This window comes from Bos indicus, chromosome 26 (genome assembly GCF_029378745.1).
Source record: "Bos indicus isolate NIAB-ARS_2022 breed Sahiwal x Tharparkar chromosome 26, NIAB-ARS_B.indTharparkar_mat_pri_1.0, whole genome shotgun sequence".
NCBI classification, from domain to species: Eukaryota; Metazoa; Chordata; class Mammalia; order Artiodactyla; family Bovidae; genus Bos; species Bos indicus.
In genome coordinates this window covers 37,142,241-37,159,512 of record NC_091785.1, presented here as the reverse complement: position 1 = coordinate 37,159,512, position 17,272 = coordinate 37,142,241, and the positions used below count along the sequence as shown (strand labels likewise).

Sequence of the window (17,272 nt, the reverse complement as noted above, 5' to 3'; positions counted from 1 at the left end):
CCCTCTGCGGACGCAGAGCGTCTGTTGGTCAGACTGATGGCAGGTTACAGCAGTCTCCGAGGCAATAAAATCTTGTCCTCGGCTTGGAAAGTCTCCGAACCGCTAGCTCAGATCTGCGGCGCTGCCCTGCATGGAAAGCCGCCAGCCCATTCTCAGGGGCGCGAGTGGAAGAATCACACTGCAGCAGAGGTAACAGACAGGGACCGAGGCCAATGAAGGGGGATGGGCGCATTAGAAGATAAAGGGATGATCGGGATCAAGAACACGCCGCCACGCCCTCTCCGCCCGGCCTCTTCTCCTCCAGCCGGTAGCCCCGATTATCCTCCTAGATCGGGACAGCGACTTCCGAAGTGACAGCCACGTGGACTGCGGAGGACTAGAATGTTGCCGTGGGGGGCGGGGCTGGAAGGGCGCCCGAGAGGTGAAGAAGGACCCGCGTACGCATGCTCGGGCGCCGGCTGCCAGGCGACGCCGCCGGGAGCGAGTACGCTCCTGACGTCACGCGCCGTTCGTCCAATTAGCGGCGGTCGGAGGGAGGCGCCGTTCCGCCCCCTCCCGCCCCCGCCGCCGCCGCCGCCGCCGCCGCCGCCGCCACCGCCACCACGGCAGCCGCCTCCGGGAGTGTCTGAGGGAGCGTGAGGCCGCCGCAGACTCGGGCGCCGCATCGCGCGGTCCGGAGCCCCCGGACGAGGCCCAGTGTGCCGCTTGCTCCGACCCCCGCCGCCCGATGTCCTCAAGATGGAGGCAGCGGGGAGGGCGGCGTGAAGCAAGCGGCGCTGTGGGCGCTGGGGCAAGGGCCCGGGCGTCCCGGGCGGAGGCGGCGGCGGCGGCGGCGGGATGGGGCTGCTCCTCATGATCCTGGCGTCGGCCGTGCTGGGCTCCTTCCTCACGCTCCTCACTCAGTTCCTGCTGCTCTACCGCAAACAGCCTGAGCCGCCGCCGGACGAGGCCGCCCGCGCGGCCGACGGCTTCCGCTACATCAAGCCGGTGCCAGACCTGCCCCTGAGAGAGTACCTTTATGGCGGCGGCGGCGGGGCTGAGGAGCCCTCTGGCGGGCCCCCCGAGGGCGGCGCGACCCCGGCCCCCGAGACCCCCGCCCCGCCGACGCGGGAGACCTGCTACTTCCTTAACGCCATCATCCTGTTCTTGTTCCGGGAGCTGCGGGACACTGCACTGGCCCGCCGCTGGGTCACCAAGAAGATCAAGGTGGAGTTCGAGGAGCTGCTGCAGACCAAGACGGCTGGGCGCCTGCTGGAGGGGCTGAGCCTGCGGGACGTGTTCCTGGGCGAGACCGTGCCCTTCATCAAGACCATCCGGCTCCTCCGGCCCGTGGCGCCCTCGGCCACCGGGGAGCCCGACGGCCCCGAGGGGGAGGCGCTGCCGCCCGCCACCACCCCCGAGGAGCTGGCCTTCGAGGCGGAGGTGGAGTACAACGGGGGCTTCCACCTGGCCATCGACGTGGACTTGGTCTTTGGCAAGTCCGCCTACCTGTTCGTCAAGCTGTCACGGGTGGTGGGGAGGCTGCGCTTCGTCCTCACCCGCGTGCCCTTCACCCACTGGTTTTTCTCCTTCGTGGAGGACCCGCTGATCGACTTCGAGGTGCGCTCCCAGTTCGAAGGGCGGCCCCTGCCCCAGCTCACCTCCTTCATCGTCAACCAGCTCAAGAAGATCATCAAGCGCAAGCACACCCTCCCGAGTTACAAGATCAGGTGAGAGGAGGGTTGCGGGGGAAGGTCGCCCGGGCGCGAGGGCCCCCTGGCTGCTGGGACCCTGAGCCTGGCAGGACACTGCCTCCGTCGTTGGGTGGGAAGGGCAAAGACTTATACACCCCCTGCTTTCCAGGGCTCTTCCCCACCCTGGACAAGGCCCTCGATTAAGTGCCCACATTCTTTGCTTCCGAAGGGCATTAATAAGGAGCTGGAAGCCTTTTCCGTGTGCTCTTGGTCATCCACGGTGCTGTCAGCGCGGGTCGAAGCAGCATATTGAAAATGGAAGGGAAGTCCCGCCCTCCCCGGACGGCTCTGGGACTGTTGAGAAACTATTTCTCTAGGTGGTTGCTGCATTGAGGGCAGCTTTGCAGCATCGCGTTGGCCACATTGAGAAACTGTGCGTGGATACCAAGTACAGGCATGAGGAGTGTGCTGGGAGCCCAGAGCTCTTGTATTTTGCAACCGCAGGCCAGTTTTGCCGTGGTGCTTCACTTTACTTCTCACTTTTATGCATTGGAGAAGGAAATGGCAACCCACTCCAGTGTTCTTGCCTGGAGAATCCCAGGGATGGGGGAGCTTGATGGGCTGCCGTCTATGGGGTCGCACAGAGTCGGACACGACGGAAGCGATTTAGCAGCAGCAGTGGGATTACATGTCATTTGGCAACTTTGAAGGCAGAGGCAGCGTCTGTCGGAAAGGAATACTTTTCCACTGCAAATTGGAAACGAGTTGGGAGCCTATACATCTTGTACTTCTCTGTACCTTTTGTGCTGATGTCGTCTGGGGTAAATTCTGTAGCACAACCCCAGGCTGCCCCCTGACCTTTAATCTCTACTTGGCTGTAGGCTTCTCCCACAGTACCTGAAATTGCCCAGCAGGTAGTATTTTAAGATGGGTAGTGAGTTTGACTTTGTAAAGCCTACCTGTATTTGGCGGCTTGATTTTTGTGATTAATGTACAAGGGTTTGGGTTTTTACTTATTTATTTTTAATATCGTAGAAGTGGAAGGGGAAAAGAAGTTTTGTGGGGCTAGAGTCTTCACTTTGGTCTGGGAAGGCTTGTCCGTGTTGAAGGGTCATATATGGTTATTCTAAAACAGATACATTTTTAATTTTACTTAAAGTGTTCAACCGGAGAAGGCGATGGCACCCCACTCCAGTACTCTTGCCTGGAAAATCCCATGGATGGAGGAGCCCTATAGGCTGCAGTCCATGGGGTCCCTCAGAGTCCGACAGGACTGAGCGACTTCACTTTCACTTTTCACCTTCATGCATTGGAGAAGGAAATGGCAACCCATTCCAGTATTCTTGCCTGGAGAATCCCAGGGACGGGGAGCCTGGTGGGCTGCCATCTGGGGTCACACAGAGTCCGACACAACTGAAGCGACTTAGCATAGCAAAGTGTTTAACCCTTTTGGATTTTTTTCTTTGCCATAAAATTGTCAGTCTGGTATTTGCCTTACCTAGTTCCCTTTAGTGGAAGTTACATGTTTCTAGATCACTAATTTGCTACCACAGTTTAAAACATCAGTGACCCAGGTAATTCAGGAATGTTTTTTGTTTGGGACGGAGTTGACTTGTGTTATGTGGCAGGTTTGCCTTAGTAATTGTGTTTGTTTAGGCTAATAGCACAGTGACAGCTTAAAACCGACAGGTGGCAGAAATTTATAATGGAAAAATTTCCATAGATTTGCAGAAGATGGTGAACTGGTCACAGATTTCCTGTTCTGTGAAGTAGAACATACTTTATGAAACCTACTCTTTCAGCGCTGAAATATGTGACTAAATTCTCAATGAGTTGCAGTGTTTAAGCAGTGAGGTGTTTATAGCAGTGTGTGGCTGAGAAAGTCATGAGAGAAAGTTGTTACAGATTTTGATATGTTTTCACAACTTCAGTTCTTATATTTTCTAAGTGGCTTTAAGATGCCAAAAACTTGACTAAGCTATTACTAATATTTGGGAGTTATTTGCAGGATAGCCAGTGGTAATGGAGAAGGCAGTGGCACCCCACTCCAGTACTCTTGCCTGAAAACCCCATGGACAGAGGAGCCTGGTAGGCTGCAGTCCATGGGATCCCTAAGGATCTGACACGACTGAGCGACTTGACTTTCACTTTTCACTTGCATGCATTGGAGAAGGAAATGGCAACTCACTCCAGTGTTCTTGCCTGGAGAATCCCATGGATGGGGGAGCCTGGTGGGCTGCTGTCTATGGGGTCACACAGAGTCCGACACGACTGAAGTGACTTAGCAGCAGCAATGGGATTACATGTCATTTTGAGTTGGTTGGTTGTTTTCAATGTCGACTTGAAATTCAGTTAAATCTGAAGGAAATTATGATTAGGAGTCATGGAGCCATTAATAGGTTTATTTCCTTTGAAGGAACTTTAGCATCTGTGTAATGAATAGCATCATCATTTGAAATATAGTCAAATTGCTTTTATTTACTGTATCCAAAAGGATTTTTAGAAAACCTAAAAATCTTGGGTGTGTTTGGGTGTTATGATATTTCAACTTTTAAACCTTAAATGTTAAATGGTCACCTCCGGAAGTCTACACACTTGTGCTCTGTATTCCAAAGCATTTCAATAGTCAGTAAGTGCTGCACAGAATGTATCACTCAATTTGTAAATATTTACTGTGTGTCTGCTATGTGCTTACCATTTTTCTGGGTACAGGGTTTCAGTACAGTCTCAACCCTAATGGAGGTTGGAGTTTAGTGAGGATTGAATTAGCTGTACTTAATAAGATTTAGCTAGAATGTCATTGATGGGTAACACTGAAGTAACTAGGAAGCTGATTTTAGTTTAGTAAAAGAGAATGATAGACGTATGAGGATGGGGAGTGCTGCTTCACAAAGTGTTGAGTTCTCTTATCTGTGTGTAGCTGTTCTGCCAGGAATATTTTAAACTACTGATGTTGTGGAGCAAATTCAAGTTTCAGCAAAGAGAATAAATTAAAATACATTTAAGATGTGTCACAATTCTCATAATGAGAATTAAAATAGCTATGGTTTCTCCTTTTTTATAGATGGGGGAAGAGTGCTCAGAGTAGCTAAATAACTTGCTTAAAGTCACACAACTGTCAGATGGTGAAATCCAGCTCAGATAAAGCCAGACTGCCCTTTTTTCTTAAACTGTACTGTGTTGTCCTTAAGGGATTTTTAAAGTATGCCATCAAAATACTGTATGTGGGGGTATCCTTCCAAATTAACTGAGAACTCTTTTAAGAGGCATATGACTGTACAGCTTTTTTTCCCCCTTAAATTAGTTTTGCGAAAGATTCCTTTTAAATTTAAATCATAAGGTTAAATCTTTGGGTGCTGCCCTATTTAGCGTTTCATTTTTAATCCAGCAGATTTTGTTTCCAAATAGAAGGTCTTGCTAGTTTATCCTTTTTAGCTGTCTAATCTACTTAGTAGAGCTAAAGCAGTAAAGAAAACTGTTTTGAGTCTTAGGATCTTTTGGCACTTGAAATTATTATAAAGCAGAAATATCTTCACAGTTGGCCTTGTTGTCACTTATTCCCCCTCTTCGTTTGTTTTTCCATTTTCATGTTGCTAAAGTAAAAGTGTAAAGTGGACCATCAGGGCTACCAGTTCTCATCAGGAGATGAGAGGGCAGCTCAAGTGGTTGGCTGCTTTCTAAGGACCTAGCTGATTGACACTGCATTTTACCCAGCTAACATAGTTGGTAAAAGTTGTAGTATTTTTTTAATGAGTATACATTTTTTTACATATTATTCTAATTTTATTAATATTCCAATGTCACTATCAGTGTTAATTTTTTTGATTTTTTTCTTAAAATAGTATTTCTTTAAAATAGTAAAGCCATCATTTTTAAAATTATTATTAACCAAAAATTAGTCTTCAAGAGGAAAAGATTACCATCAGTGTTCTTTTCTTTTTTTTTTGTTCTCAAAAAATTTTTTTTAATTTAATTTCCTATTAGCAGAGAATTGTGGGTTACCAGTGCTCTTGACTACGTGGAGAACCCATCTTCAGCATGAAATCTGAGTAATAGTCCTGAGGAGTTTAGGGTTTGCAGGTCAGGTATTTGAGATTCTTACTGATGCTCCTTTTCCTGGGGTATCATTGCTGAGTCGTCAGCAGTGGTTGCATACTGAAAGGCCAGATCTGGTTCGTAGGTACTTTCAATTTGGCCTGCACTATAGATTTTTTGCTTCTTCATTGCCAACATTTAAAAATGGAAAACATTGCATGATTTGGATTTCTGGCTTCTCTTAGGAAAATCTGGAAGGTCTTAAAGCACTAGGCTTGCATTTGTCCTAGCAATAATAAGACGGGAGAGATGGAGTCTAGTCACAGCTGCAGGAAGCTGGTACATAAGAGTGAGTCCCCACCCACTTGCTACATTTACTGATGACACTTGCCTGGCCTGGCATTATATATACATTTGAAGTAGCTTACTAAATGAAGAACATTACTCTTGCTCTTCACTACAAGTGGGAAGAGAGTTAGTAACTGGGTAGTAGAGGGTGATCATTTTTATCCCTTTTTAAACATTATATCTTTGAAAAGCCTTTCACTGAACAACTTTATTTTGTAAAAGATATTATCATTATAATGTTGAATATTAAAAACATCATTCTATTGGAAATCTTTTAAAAATCCCTTGAAATGTTTTTCATTTCTCTGCAGTATAGTGATAGTAAATAGACAGTGGCTGCTTTTCCCTTGAGTTTGCTGGACTTTTGCTTTAGTGCAAAGTGTAGGTCATCAATTAACTATGTATAAGTGTTTACTTCTCTGAGTTACAAATAAGGAGGCATCTACTTATTGACACTATTTGAATTTAATAAATGAGTATGGAACAAATATTGGAAAACTTCACTTTTCAAGTTCATGGAATGTCTTCTGAGCATTACTGTTTTGTCAAAACTGTTTCATTCAATGTTCTGATATATATTTGTAGAAAATTTTCACATATTCTTAGTGACTAGAGATTGAGGATAGGTCTGTATTTAGTTCGATAGGATCTTTTAGCATAATTATCTGTATCTTCTCTAATATATGATTAATTTCAGAGAACTAATTTAGGCCTGGTCTGGAAAGCTTCATACTCTATAAAGTAGCTTCTAATTGTGTTATTTCTTCCTTGGTCTGAGTTGAGAAAGAAAAACATTTATTCTTAATGTTAATTATAACTTTTTAAAATTTTATTGAATACTGGAGGTAAAGATAGTTTCTAGTAATCAATGTCTTCTTAAAAATTTTCAAAGTGAATTCTCTGAAAGCTGACAAAATCATTTGTAAAGTTAAATGTATTGTACTGTGTTTATTCACTTACACTTTCATACTTTTCTTTCTGTATATGGACAGCTTTTAAAAGATACCTTGGCTTAGGCTGGAAAAACTTTAAAATAGCTACTAATCATTTTACTTAACTCATATTGGTAGGAAATAAAGCTCACCTTTGGTTCTTTGGGACAGTGAAGACAGACATTGGGATATCACTCTAGCTATTCTAGAGTAATAGCTAATTTTTTATTTGTTTTTTCTTGTACTTCTGCTCGGATGAGTATCTCTATATAAATGGAATTGTAAGATAACATTGTCTTAGATAAATAATTGTCATTTTTAAAATAGTCACTTATTTTTAGTAACTATTTCCTGAAGACTACCATACCAGGTGGAGAAGGAAATGGCAACCCACTCCAATATTTTTGCCTGGACAATTCCATGGACAGAGGAGCCTGGTGGGCTACAGACCATGGGGTCGCAAACAGTTGGACAATACTGAGTGACTAAAACACACACACACACCATACCTAGTGTTGTGTAAGAGTATGATGATAAAAATGGTTATAGCATAGTTCATGCTTTCAAGCTGGTTACTTTTCCTGGGAAAAACAAAAAACAGTTAAAGCTCATTATACTGGCATTTGTATGTATTTAAGACCTTCAGTTTTGTGAGAAATGAAGAGGAGCGATCAGTGTCTGCTAGGCGAACACTTGATTACTTTGTGCTGTATAATGTTTTATGACCTTGGAATACCTGAGTGTGTTCCAGTTTAGTGCTGGTTTTAACTTCTTGAAAGTTGAGTTTTCTTCAGCTATTTTGAATTATTATGATTTAGACATTTAAAACTCTTTAGATGGAAAATAGTATATTGAAAATTAAATCTTTGCTCTAAAAATTTGACTTACATATTGAAAAGAGAAGAAGAATAATGAGGAAGCTGTTAGAGTCTAATCAGTAGTGTAGAGATCTGTTGGCTTCTGAGAAAGCTCTACTGTGTTACTGGAAATAGCCAAGGCAGATCACTATAGAGCAGATTGCGTTGAAGGAGCATGCCTATCAAACAGTTCATATTGACTCATAAATATTGCTAGTCTATCGCATGGTATAGAGGCACAGGGCATAAATCAGCTTGCTGACTATGTGCAAAGCGCTGTGTGTACTTCCACATACTTGCTGTCTTTCTTTTTTCATAGTTACAGGAGCTCTATAGGAAGTCGGTATCTCAGTTTTACAGAGACGTTGGAGACTGGAGACTTCCAGGGGGTTAGTGACTTTCTCAGAGTCCTTTTAAAAAGTCCTGGACTCCCAAAGCCATGCTGTGTTATTTCTATGGAGATAAATCAGTGGTTACGCTAAATATACCAGGAGTTTGCAAACAAATTGGTGCTAGACTCACAAATTAAGAATGGCTTTTACATTTTTTAACTTTACATTTTAAAGTTGTTCAAACAAAAAGAAGAATTTGCAACAGACCATATTCGCCCATGGATTCTAAAATATTTCCTTTCTGGTCCATTATTAAAAAAGGTTTGCTAATCCCTGGTCTAAACCCTGAAACAGAAAGCCCTGAAAAAAAAAACAACAAAACTGTGCTTGATATGGGGAGGGAGGAGGGAGGAGGGTTCAGGATGGGGAACACATGTATACCTGTGGCGGATTCATTTCGATATTTGGCAAAACTAATACAATTATGTAAAGTTTAAAAATAAAATTAAAAAAAAAAAACTGTGCTTGAGTGTATACAAAAAAGGAACATGTGTGCATATACAATATGTTGAAAGGTACTTTTAAACCTTTTTTTGAGGGTCCTATCTTTTTGGAAAGCTAATGATAACTGTGGTACTTCACAGAAAAATGCATAAACAGTTTAATTTCATGGAATTTTTGGTCCCCTGCAAACCTGTCTAGCGTTCTTAACCCAGGTTGCATAGTAAACACAAAGGAATACAATTTTGTTCCCATAAATACAACTAAAATTAATCTTCTGAAATAATTATTAAGCACTTCATACTTTTGCTGGCCTTCTTGTATGGCTTCTATGGCTCACTGACCCAGCATTTTTTCCCTTCTCATTCTCCGTACCCTCCGAACATTGTCACCAAGAAACAAGTGCTGTTAAATCCCTTTGTTTCTTTCTAACATCATAGGACCTACCAACACTTTTGTCATGACCTCAGAGCACATCACACTTCGTTGGAAAGTTGTAAAGCGCCTACCTGGTCATTAGCAGAAGTTTTACAGAGTAGTTTCAAAATCTCTCTTGCCAAATTGCTGCTGCTGCTGCCAAGTCACTTCAGTGTGTCCGACTCTGTGCGACCCCATGGACTGCAGCCTACCAGGCTCCTCCATCCATGGGATTTTCCAGGCAAGAGTACTGGAGTGGGGTGCCATTGCCTTCTCCGTGCCAAATTGCTAGGACTCCAATAAAACCACATACTTAATGTATTTGTAGGGAAAAATGAGGTGTAAGTGTTAATTATTTACCTTCAAATGAGTAGAACTGCAGGTGTTACAGAGAAGCTGTCAGTACTGTGGAATTATTTCATTCTTTTGTTTGAGGCTACAGAGAAGTCCTTCAGTTATCTATTCCAGTAAATAGAGCTTTGGATTACCATATACTTTAATTCAGCATTCTGCTGCTCAAAAGGACCTTGGATAAAAGGCTTTTATCTTCTCTTAGTCTCAGTTTCCATATTTGTAAAATGGAGACGAAGTAATATCTATCTAGTTAGAGATAATAAATGTCATATATAATATCTACTGAATAAATATATCTTTGCTTTAGTAACTAATTGAATGTACACATTTATTGATTATTCTACATTTGTCACATTTTGCTAGAGATGTCAGAAATTTGTTAGGTGATACTGTAAAAAAAATTTATCTTTTCAAATGAGTGATAAGATCATTGTAAAAAAAATACAAACAGGGAAAATCTAACTGTTAGAGAAAATCACAGTGGAAAATCTCCTATAATATGTTTTCTTAAAACTGTTAAATTCAGGGACTATTCTTCCATAATTTTTTCTAAATGTATTCTAATTTGTTGTTCGGTCACTGAGTCATGTCAGACTTAGTGTGACCCTGTGGATTGCAGCACAGCAGGCTTCCCTGTCCTTTACTATCTTCCGGAGTTTGCTTAAATTCATGTCCATTGAGTTGGTGATGCTGTCTAACCATCTGATCCTCTGCCACCCTCTTCTCCTGCATTTAATCTTTCCCAGCAGCAGGGTCTTTTCCAAGGAGTTGGCTCTTCACATCAGGTGGCCAGAGTATTGGAGCTTCCCTCTGTCCATGGGATCCTCCCAGCAAGAACACTAGAACAGGTTGCTATTTCCTCCTCCAGGGGATCTTACCTACCCAGGGAATCCAACCAGTGTCTCCTGCATTGGCAAATGGATATATCCCCTAGTGCCACCTGGGAAGCCCCTGTAATTTGTTACTAGTTTATAAAAACAGTTGGTATCCCACTGTTAGCATCTTGCTTTTTTTGTTTGTTTTACTCACTGTATCTTAGGTTTTTAAATGTACCTGCTTTATTTTCTTTTTAAAGGTGCTTGGAATTACAGTGATTGCAAGTACCACAAGTTAACCAATTTCTTGTTGATTTTTTCCTCCAGTTTTTCACTAATGTAAATAATGGTACCACAGACATTTCTCTATATATCTTTGAGTAGATACTAGTTTTTTTTTTCTTGTGATTTGAAGGAGTATGTTATGAAGGAGAATTTTTTTGAAGGAGTATGTTTTTTTGTTTTGTTTTTCCCCCATTTTTTTTTGCCAGTGTTCAAGTGTTGTATTTAGGAGCATTAAGGAGTTGAAAATATACTCCTCTCCCTTTTAATTTCATTCCTCCATATACCCATTGTTAAGTTTGTGGTGTACACCCAGCTCTGCTCAATCACAGGTACATCAATACAACTCTTACGCTCAAACACACATATACAAGCCTCTTATATACTGAAGAGGTGCCTGTCTGTTCCTCTTTCCCTCCCTCTCCATGTCCCCATCCTTTTCTCCTTAATAAAAAAATGGGGAGTGTAATATAAATGTGACCATGAAAATTGGTTTGTAGGTGTAACACGAACATCCCTCCAGGCAGTATGTATAGGTCTAATTCACTGATTTATTCCACTCCTGGCCATACCTTATTTTCTATCTCTCTTATTTCCTCTGGCTCTGACCTTATATTCTATACCTCTTCCTCTTACTTAGTTTGTTTCAGCTTCCTGAGTGTTCTCACACTCCAATCTTGCACCCAAGGCCTTGGCTGGTTGTTCTCCAGGAATATTTTTCCCACAGATAGTCAAAGAGCTCACCCTGTCACTTTTCAGGTCCTTGCTTCCTTATCACCTTTTAGTTATCCTATATAAAAAAGTACATTAGTGTGTTACGTGTGGAATTATTTTTTTTGCACAGACTTTTTACTGATACATTGTGTGTGTGTTTCTGTGTGTGATATAGAAACTGCCCAAATCCTAAGCATATACTTAAATTCTCACAAAGTGAACTCAGCCTTGTAACTGAAGTGTTGGGATTTTGAATTTAGTCTGAAGAATACCTGTTCGTTGACTTTCTGTAAATGGAATGTATAGAATATATTAACTTTTTTTTTTAATGGTTGAAGGTTGTCATTATAAACACAGACTGATGATATGTAGTCCAATTCTGATTATAAAATCAGTACTGAAGAGGGATGCCTTCTCTCCCAACACACATACATGCACTCAAATGATGCTAATTGAGGTTTCCAAAAGTTCACAGTGCTGACTTCAAGGTCTGTCTGGCACTTTATGGACACCATCTCTCTTCCTCTGATTCTTACAAAGACAAAACATGAATCCATTTGCAACCTTCTCTAACACTCTAGAAACCTTGGTTTTTTATTTTCACGTTCTTTGGAAAGGTCAGTATTGATAAACTAGATTATCATCCTTCCCTTGGACTGATACAGAATAACAATAAAACTTATTTTCACATAATTACCAGTTTTCTTAAAACCAGCTGAATGCTTCAGAACATGTATTTTTTCTGTAATCAGCACATTGGGTCTTTATTTTATGCCCATGAATTCTTTATATATTGTAGGGGGAAAGGAGCTGATGATATGCTAGGTGAATTACAGAAATATCTGTGCTTTGATTTGCATAACTTTGATTAAAAAGCTGCACAATTTCCCCTTCCCCAGCATAATTAGTTTTTCTTGATATGTACTTAAAACAAACATGCTGATTAGCAAGCACAACAGTAAAGATGTTTTAGAAGAGTTTATTCTTTTGTATCTGGCTTTCCAGGTGGCTCAGCAGTAAAGAATCTGCCTGTAGTGCAGGAGACGCTGGGGAGACAGGTTTGATCCCCGGGTGGGGAAGATCCCCTGGAGTAGAACATGGCAACCCACTCCCAATATTCTTGCATGGAGAATCCCATGACAGAGGCCTGGTCTCAGAGAGTTGGACACAACTGAAGCGACTGAGCATGCATGCATTCTTTTGTATAAAGTACCTGTTACGTTTCATTTGGTGAGGTATGTGCCTATTATTGAATAGGTGTTTGTTTAGAAATGGTGTTTCTGCTAGGATCGACTCCATATCCTCCTAGATAATCTGCAGTTATAAGTGACTATTGTTTTTAGCATTTTTTTTTTTTTTTTGAGGGGCTGTAAAATCTTCAGTAGCAATATGGGGAGATAGTATTTCTGTTTAGTAGCTGGCTATAAGAATCTCTGTTTTGAAAATGACTGTGTTCTTAGTACAGCTGTTTCATGCAGGCATCAGTATCTACTAAACAGAGTATCTGGTGGTGTGTGCTAACTCATTGTCCTCCTCACACAATAGCCTTTCATGCATGTAAGGTTATACTCATACTCATTACTAAGAACGGATGTGGTTGCTGACGGCACAGTCTCTCTACCTTAGTTGTTTGGTCAAGCAAGTAAATTATTCAAAGCTTTTAGTTCTGTGAAACTTGGTATAGCTGAAGTTAAGAGTCATTCTTCTATAGCTAATTTCATTGTATGATAATTATTTTTATAACACACTGAAATTTTTGTTTTGTTCTCACCATTATCAAGTACAATATTCTGTAAAATTCAGGAGATGGTATCTGGTCTATTTTAATATTTGGGAAGGTTATTAGTTCTCAATATTTAAGTTTGGATTTTAATCAGGACTAGAATTGCAGACTCTTAACATGGGAAGAATTTAAGTAAATGTTTGTAGCATAATATGATAGCTTTTGTTTACTCATTCTGAAATGGTAGATAGCACAGATTTAGTTCAGGTATTTTGAAATTCGTGAAGTATGAGGAGACAAATCATGGCAACCTTAGTCTGCAGTAAAGCCCATGAATATAGTTTATCTAATTGAAAGGCCATTTTAGGGATCAATTGCTTACCTTTATTTTAAGCTTCATGAAAGCTTAGAATGTCAATGTAATTGGTCACAGGCCATGGTAAGAGACCTTCACGTTGTAGGTTGTGATGAACATAAAAAGATGGATTTATTTGACTGGTCAAGAGAATTGCTTTGGTTTCCTGAGCAACTCATCTTGATTGATACTTTATCTCTCTCATGCATAGGATATCAGTTAACACTGACTCACCTTTGAGTCACCAGCTATTGAGTTCTTTAGTGAGGGACTTGCAGCCTCTGTTATCACTCTTGTCAGCCTATATATAAAACCACTTCAGAAAATTTTGTAACATTAGACCTTGATTAGTCTGTGCAGAATTAGGAGTTTGGATAAAAGTGAACCTCTCATATTAGGTAGAGGGTGTATGGATGAATGAGCAAGAGAGAAAGTTTTTTTGTAATATTATTTGTTATTCTTGTTTTTATTAGTTTCATTACCACTTAGAAGTACTTTTTTCTCCCCAGGAGTACAGAAATTAAAATCATTTCCCCAAGTATGAACTTTATCCACTTAGTGTGCCCCAAGGAATTCCATAAATAGAACAATTCTGTGTGGGTTTCCTTAAGAAACCCACGCAGTGTCATAATCAATTTAATATAAGCCTTTGTTTAAAAAGCTTAATGACACAGAAGTATAAAGGTGATACCTAAGGTAGGGAAGCATACTGGCTATTGTTAACTTGTTTCTTTGCACTTGCAAGTTTATATCCACACAAAGGACACAGTTTTTAAAAGGTCAGCTAGTAGAGTGACTGAACCAGGGTCATGTGAAATCTGAAGTCCAAGGAAGACAAACACCTACAATCTTGAACATCATCCATGGTGAATGCCAAGTCCGGAGATGGTTCCTTGTGGGAGGGAAGAAATTTGCTGTCTGACATGTCTCTAGGAAACCAGCCTTCAAATAAATAAATAGAAAGTTTGACAGGAAATATTTCTAGTGCATCTCCCTATGCCAAATGCTTTATGTGAACTTTCTCATCTAATCCTTAGAGTAACCCTATAAGATAGGTTCTAATTATTATACTACGTTTACGGATGGAGAGACTGAGGCTCTCAAAGTTGAAATAGCTTGCCCAGGTCTCAAAGCTAATAAGTGCTGAACTGAAATTCAAAACTAAGTCTTAACTAAAATCTGTGTCCATACCACTGCTTTAAACTACCATGTAAAAAAGAAACTGAGACGTGAAGGACGCTAAGTGCTTTACATTATTTCTTGTAATCCTTGTAACAGCACTGTGAGATAGTTGTTATTATTGTCCTCCTTCTGATATGAGGAAACTGAGGCTTAAAGGCAAGAGTTGACTCAGGGTCATGTTGCTGCAAAGTGGCAGAACAGGATCCCAAGCCCAGCTGTCTGGCTCCAGAGTCTGCTCTTAACCACTCCTCGGGACTACCTGCTATAGATGTTTCCTCTCTTCAGGCAACTCCCTGTTTAGCTGGGAGCAGTGGGAGGTGTGGGAGAACCACAGACAGACAGACATGTAAACGGGGTGATTAGTGACATAACAGAAATGTGTGTCAAGTGCTTTTAGAGTATAGTTGAGGAAGCTGTGACCAGACGGTGGGGGTGGGGAGGGGGCTGCTGGTTAGAGAGGAGGTGACTTTGAAGGAGAACTTGAATAGTGTAAATTAGGAACTTACCATCTGGGGCCAGTTACAAGATCAGAGTGATTAGCAGGCAGACAAGTCTCTCAGGAGAAATAATACGGCTGTGCTAACCTTGCTGAGCGGAGGAGCCTGGTGTATGAGTTTTCTTTTTAGTGTAATATCAGATAAATTGTCTACATAAAATAGAAGATTTGAAATTTAGGTCCATAGTTTACCAATATAGAAAATAAAGAGTGTTTCGAACTACTTGTACTTTGTTTTCTTTCTCATTACAGACGGTTTTGTATGTGTACCGTACTTTGCATAATAATGGGCACCATACAAGTTATGACTAATAGAGGTTTGTGATGATATTTAAATGCACCAGGAGAACTCTTTCTTTAAATGACTACTGAGGTGCCTCTGAAGAACAATGAATGGAGACACATTTTGAAACGATCACCACTGATTTATCTAGTTTATATATTTGGTCTAGGAGATTTGGGAGCACATTTATGTTTGCTAGTTCTTAATGTGAGAAAGTCAAGACTGTCAGACTAAAAGGCAAAAACCACAAGAACTCCCAGTGGCCTGCTCATATCTGCTTGTTCTACTGCTCATTAGGCAGGATGTAGTGCTGTTTATGTTCCTGAGCCTGAGATAAGACTAGTCTCTGAGAGCCTGACTGTGATTGGTCTCTCCATTCTTGAACACAGTAAACCTTTGTTGAAGGGATATGACATTTAAGCTGATTGTTGAAGGATGGTGTGGCTTTAGACCTAGGGAGAAGGGATGGAAGTTTAGTGTGGGTAGAAGAAATAGCAAAGGAACAGAATCAGGACACTGTGTACTATCTTTAGGGACATTAAGAAAGCCAGTTTGATGAGACTCAAGCACAGAGAAGGGAGAAAACTAGCATTGGTATACCTGTTACTTGCTGAAAACTCTGTGAGGTGCTTGACATGTGTGAACGCTCTAATTAATAGTCCTGTGAAGTTGCTTTTTAAAGAAAATAAAGGACAAAGCCTCTTGTTTTTGGTTCAGAGAATAGTCTTTTTTAAGAGGAAACATAATTTTAGAAGTCACAAAATTCTGAGTAATCATTGATAACCTGAACCAAGCTAGTGGGGAACGCAGAAGAATAGTAGAAGAGACAGTTTAGCAGTATGGAATTGGGGGAGCGGAGGTGGAACTGGTTGGTTGTGAGGAGGAGGTACAAGTTAACTTCAGATTTATAAGAGTTCATGAAATCAATGATGCCAGTAAGAGAAAACAGGAAAGGAGGAGCAAGTTCGAAGCAAAGGTATTCCATTTACTTTTAAGCATAAATATATGGAATTCATAGATGCAGTGAGAGCAAATGATGTTGCTAAGGAAAGTATAGAAAAGAAAGGAAAGAAAAAGAGAGAATCCAAGTTGTTTTAGTATATAGAATAAACTTCTAATTCTCCATTATGGGAAATTTCAAGCTTACTCAAAAGTTAAAAGAAAGAGTTTGATAAACCCCATTATCTGTAGCCAGACAGTCATGAACTTGTAGTCACTTTTGATCATCTGTATCTTCCCATGCTCCCCTCCTTTGATTATTTTGAAACAAATATCTAGGAACTGGGACTATAATCTGTGTTTGTATGACTCTAAATCATGTTTACACAACACCTTGCCTCCTTGACAAGGCCTCATCCAACCTCTACATGAATATTTTGAGAAATAGGAGGCAAGCAGTGTCTCGAGACAGTTATGCCTTTTTTATTGTTGTTATTATCTCTTAATTGGTAAAAAGTTTTCCCTTTTATTGAGTTGAAAACTCTAGCTGATTTGTTATTATGGCAAGGATGCAAGAACCCTTGGTGAAGTCCAAAGTAGATTTAGGCCTGAGAATATTTTTATATTGGGTTTGTAGTAAAGCCTCTTCTCTAAAGATACCAGTGTTTGCAAACAGTTTTACTGCTGCCATGTGATGGAGATGTCACCAGCTGGCATTCAGGGTGCTTATAGAACAGTCTTGAAACATCTTAGAGCAAAAACATATTTTAGATGTTAAAAAAGATTCTCTCAGATCCACATATGAGAAGAAGGCTTGGCATTTTTGTAAGTGTAAAATTTTAAATATGTATTTTTAAAATGTTATCAAAGTAACATATTTTTAAATTAAACATGGTTTTTCTTTTAAACTTTTACTGCAGTATAACTCACTGCTTAAAACGCATACTAACTGTAAAAGTTCAGTTCAGTGAATTTTTACAAAATGAACAAAACAGCATTCAGAACAAGGAATAGAATATTACCAGCAATCAGGA

The 17,272-nt window shown here is 41.0% G+C and overlaps 1 protein-coding gene across 2 annotated transcripts in view; it reads left to right on the top strand.

Annotated features, from left to right (window-relative positions):
- Positions 1 to 606: 606 nt before the first annotated feature.
- PDZD8 (PDZ domain containing 8) overlaps positions 607 to 17,272 on the top strand; it is an 84,802-nt gene continuing 68,136 nt past the window's right edge. For both annotated transcript variants that reach the window (XM_070780918.1, XM_019988721.2), the window contains exon 1: positions 607 to 1,709. In XM_070780918.1, coding sequence (XP_070637019.1) covers positions 838 to 1,709 — 872 coding nt within the window. In that variant the 5' untranslated portion in view covers positions 607 to 837. The remainder of the gene's footprint in view (positions 1,710 to 17,272) is intronic.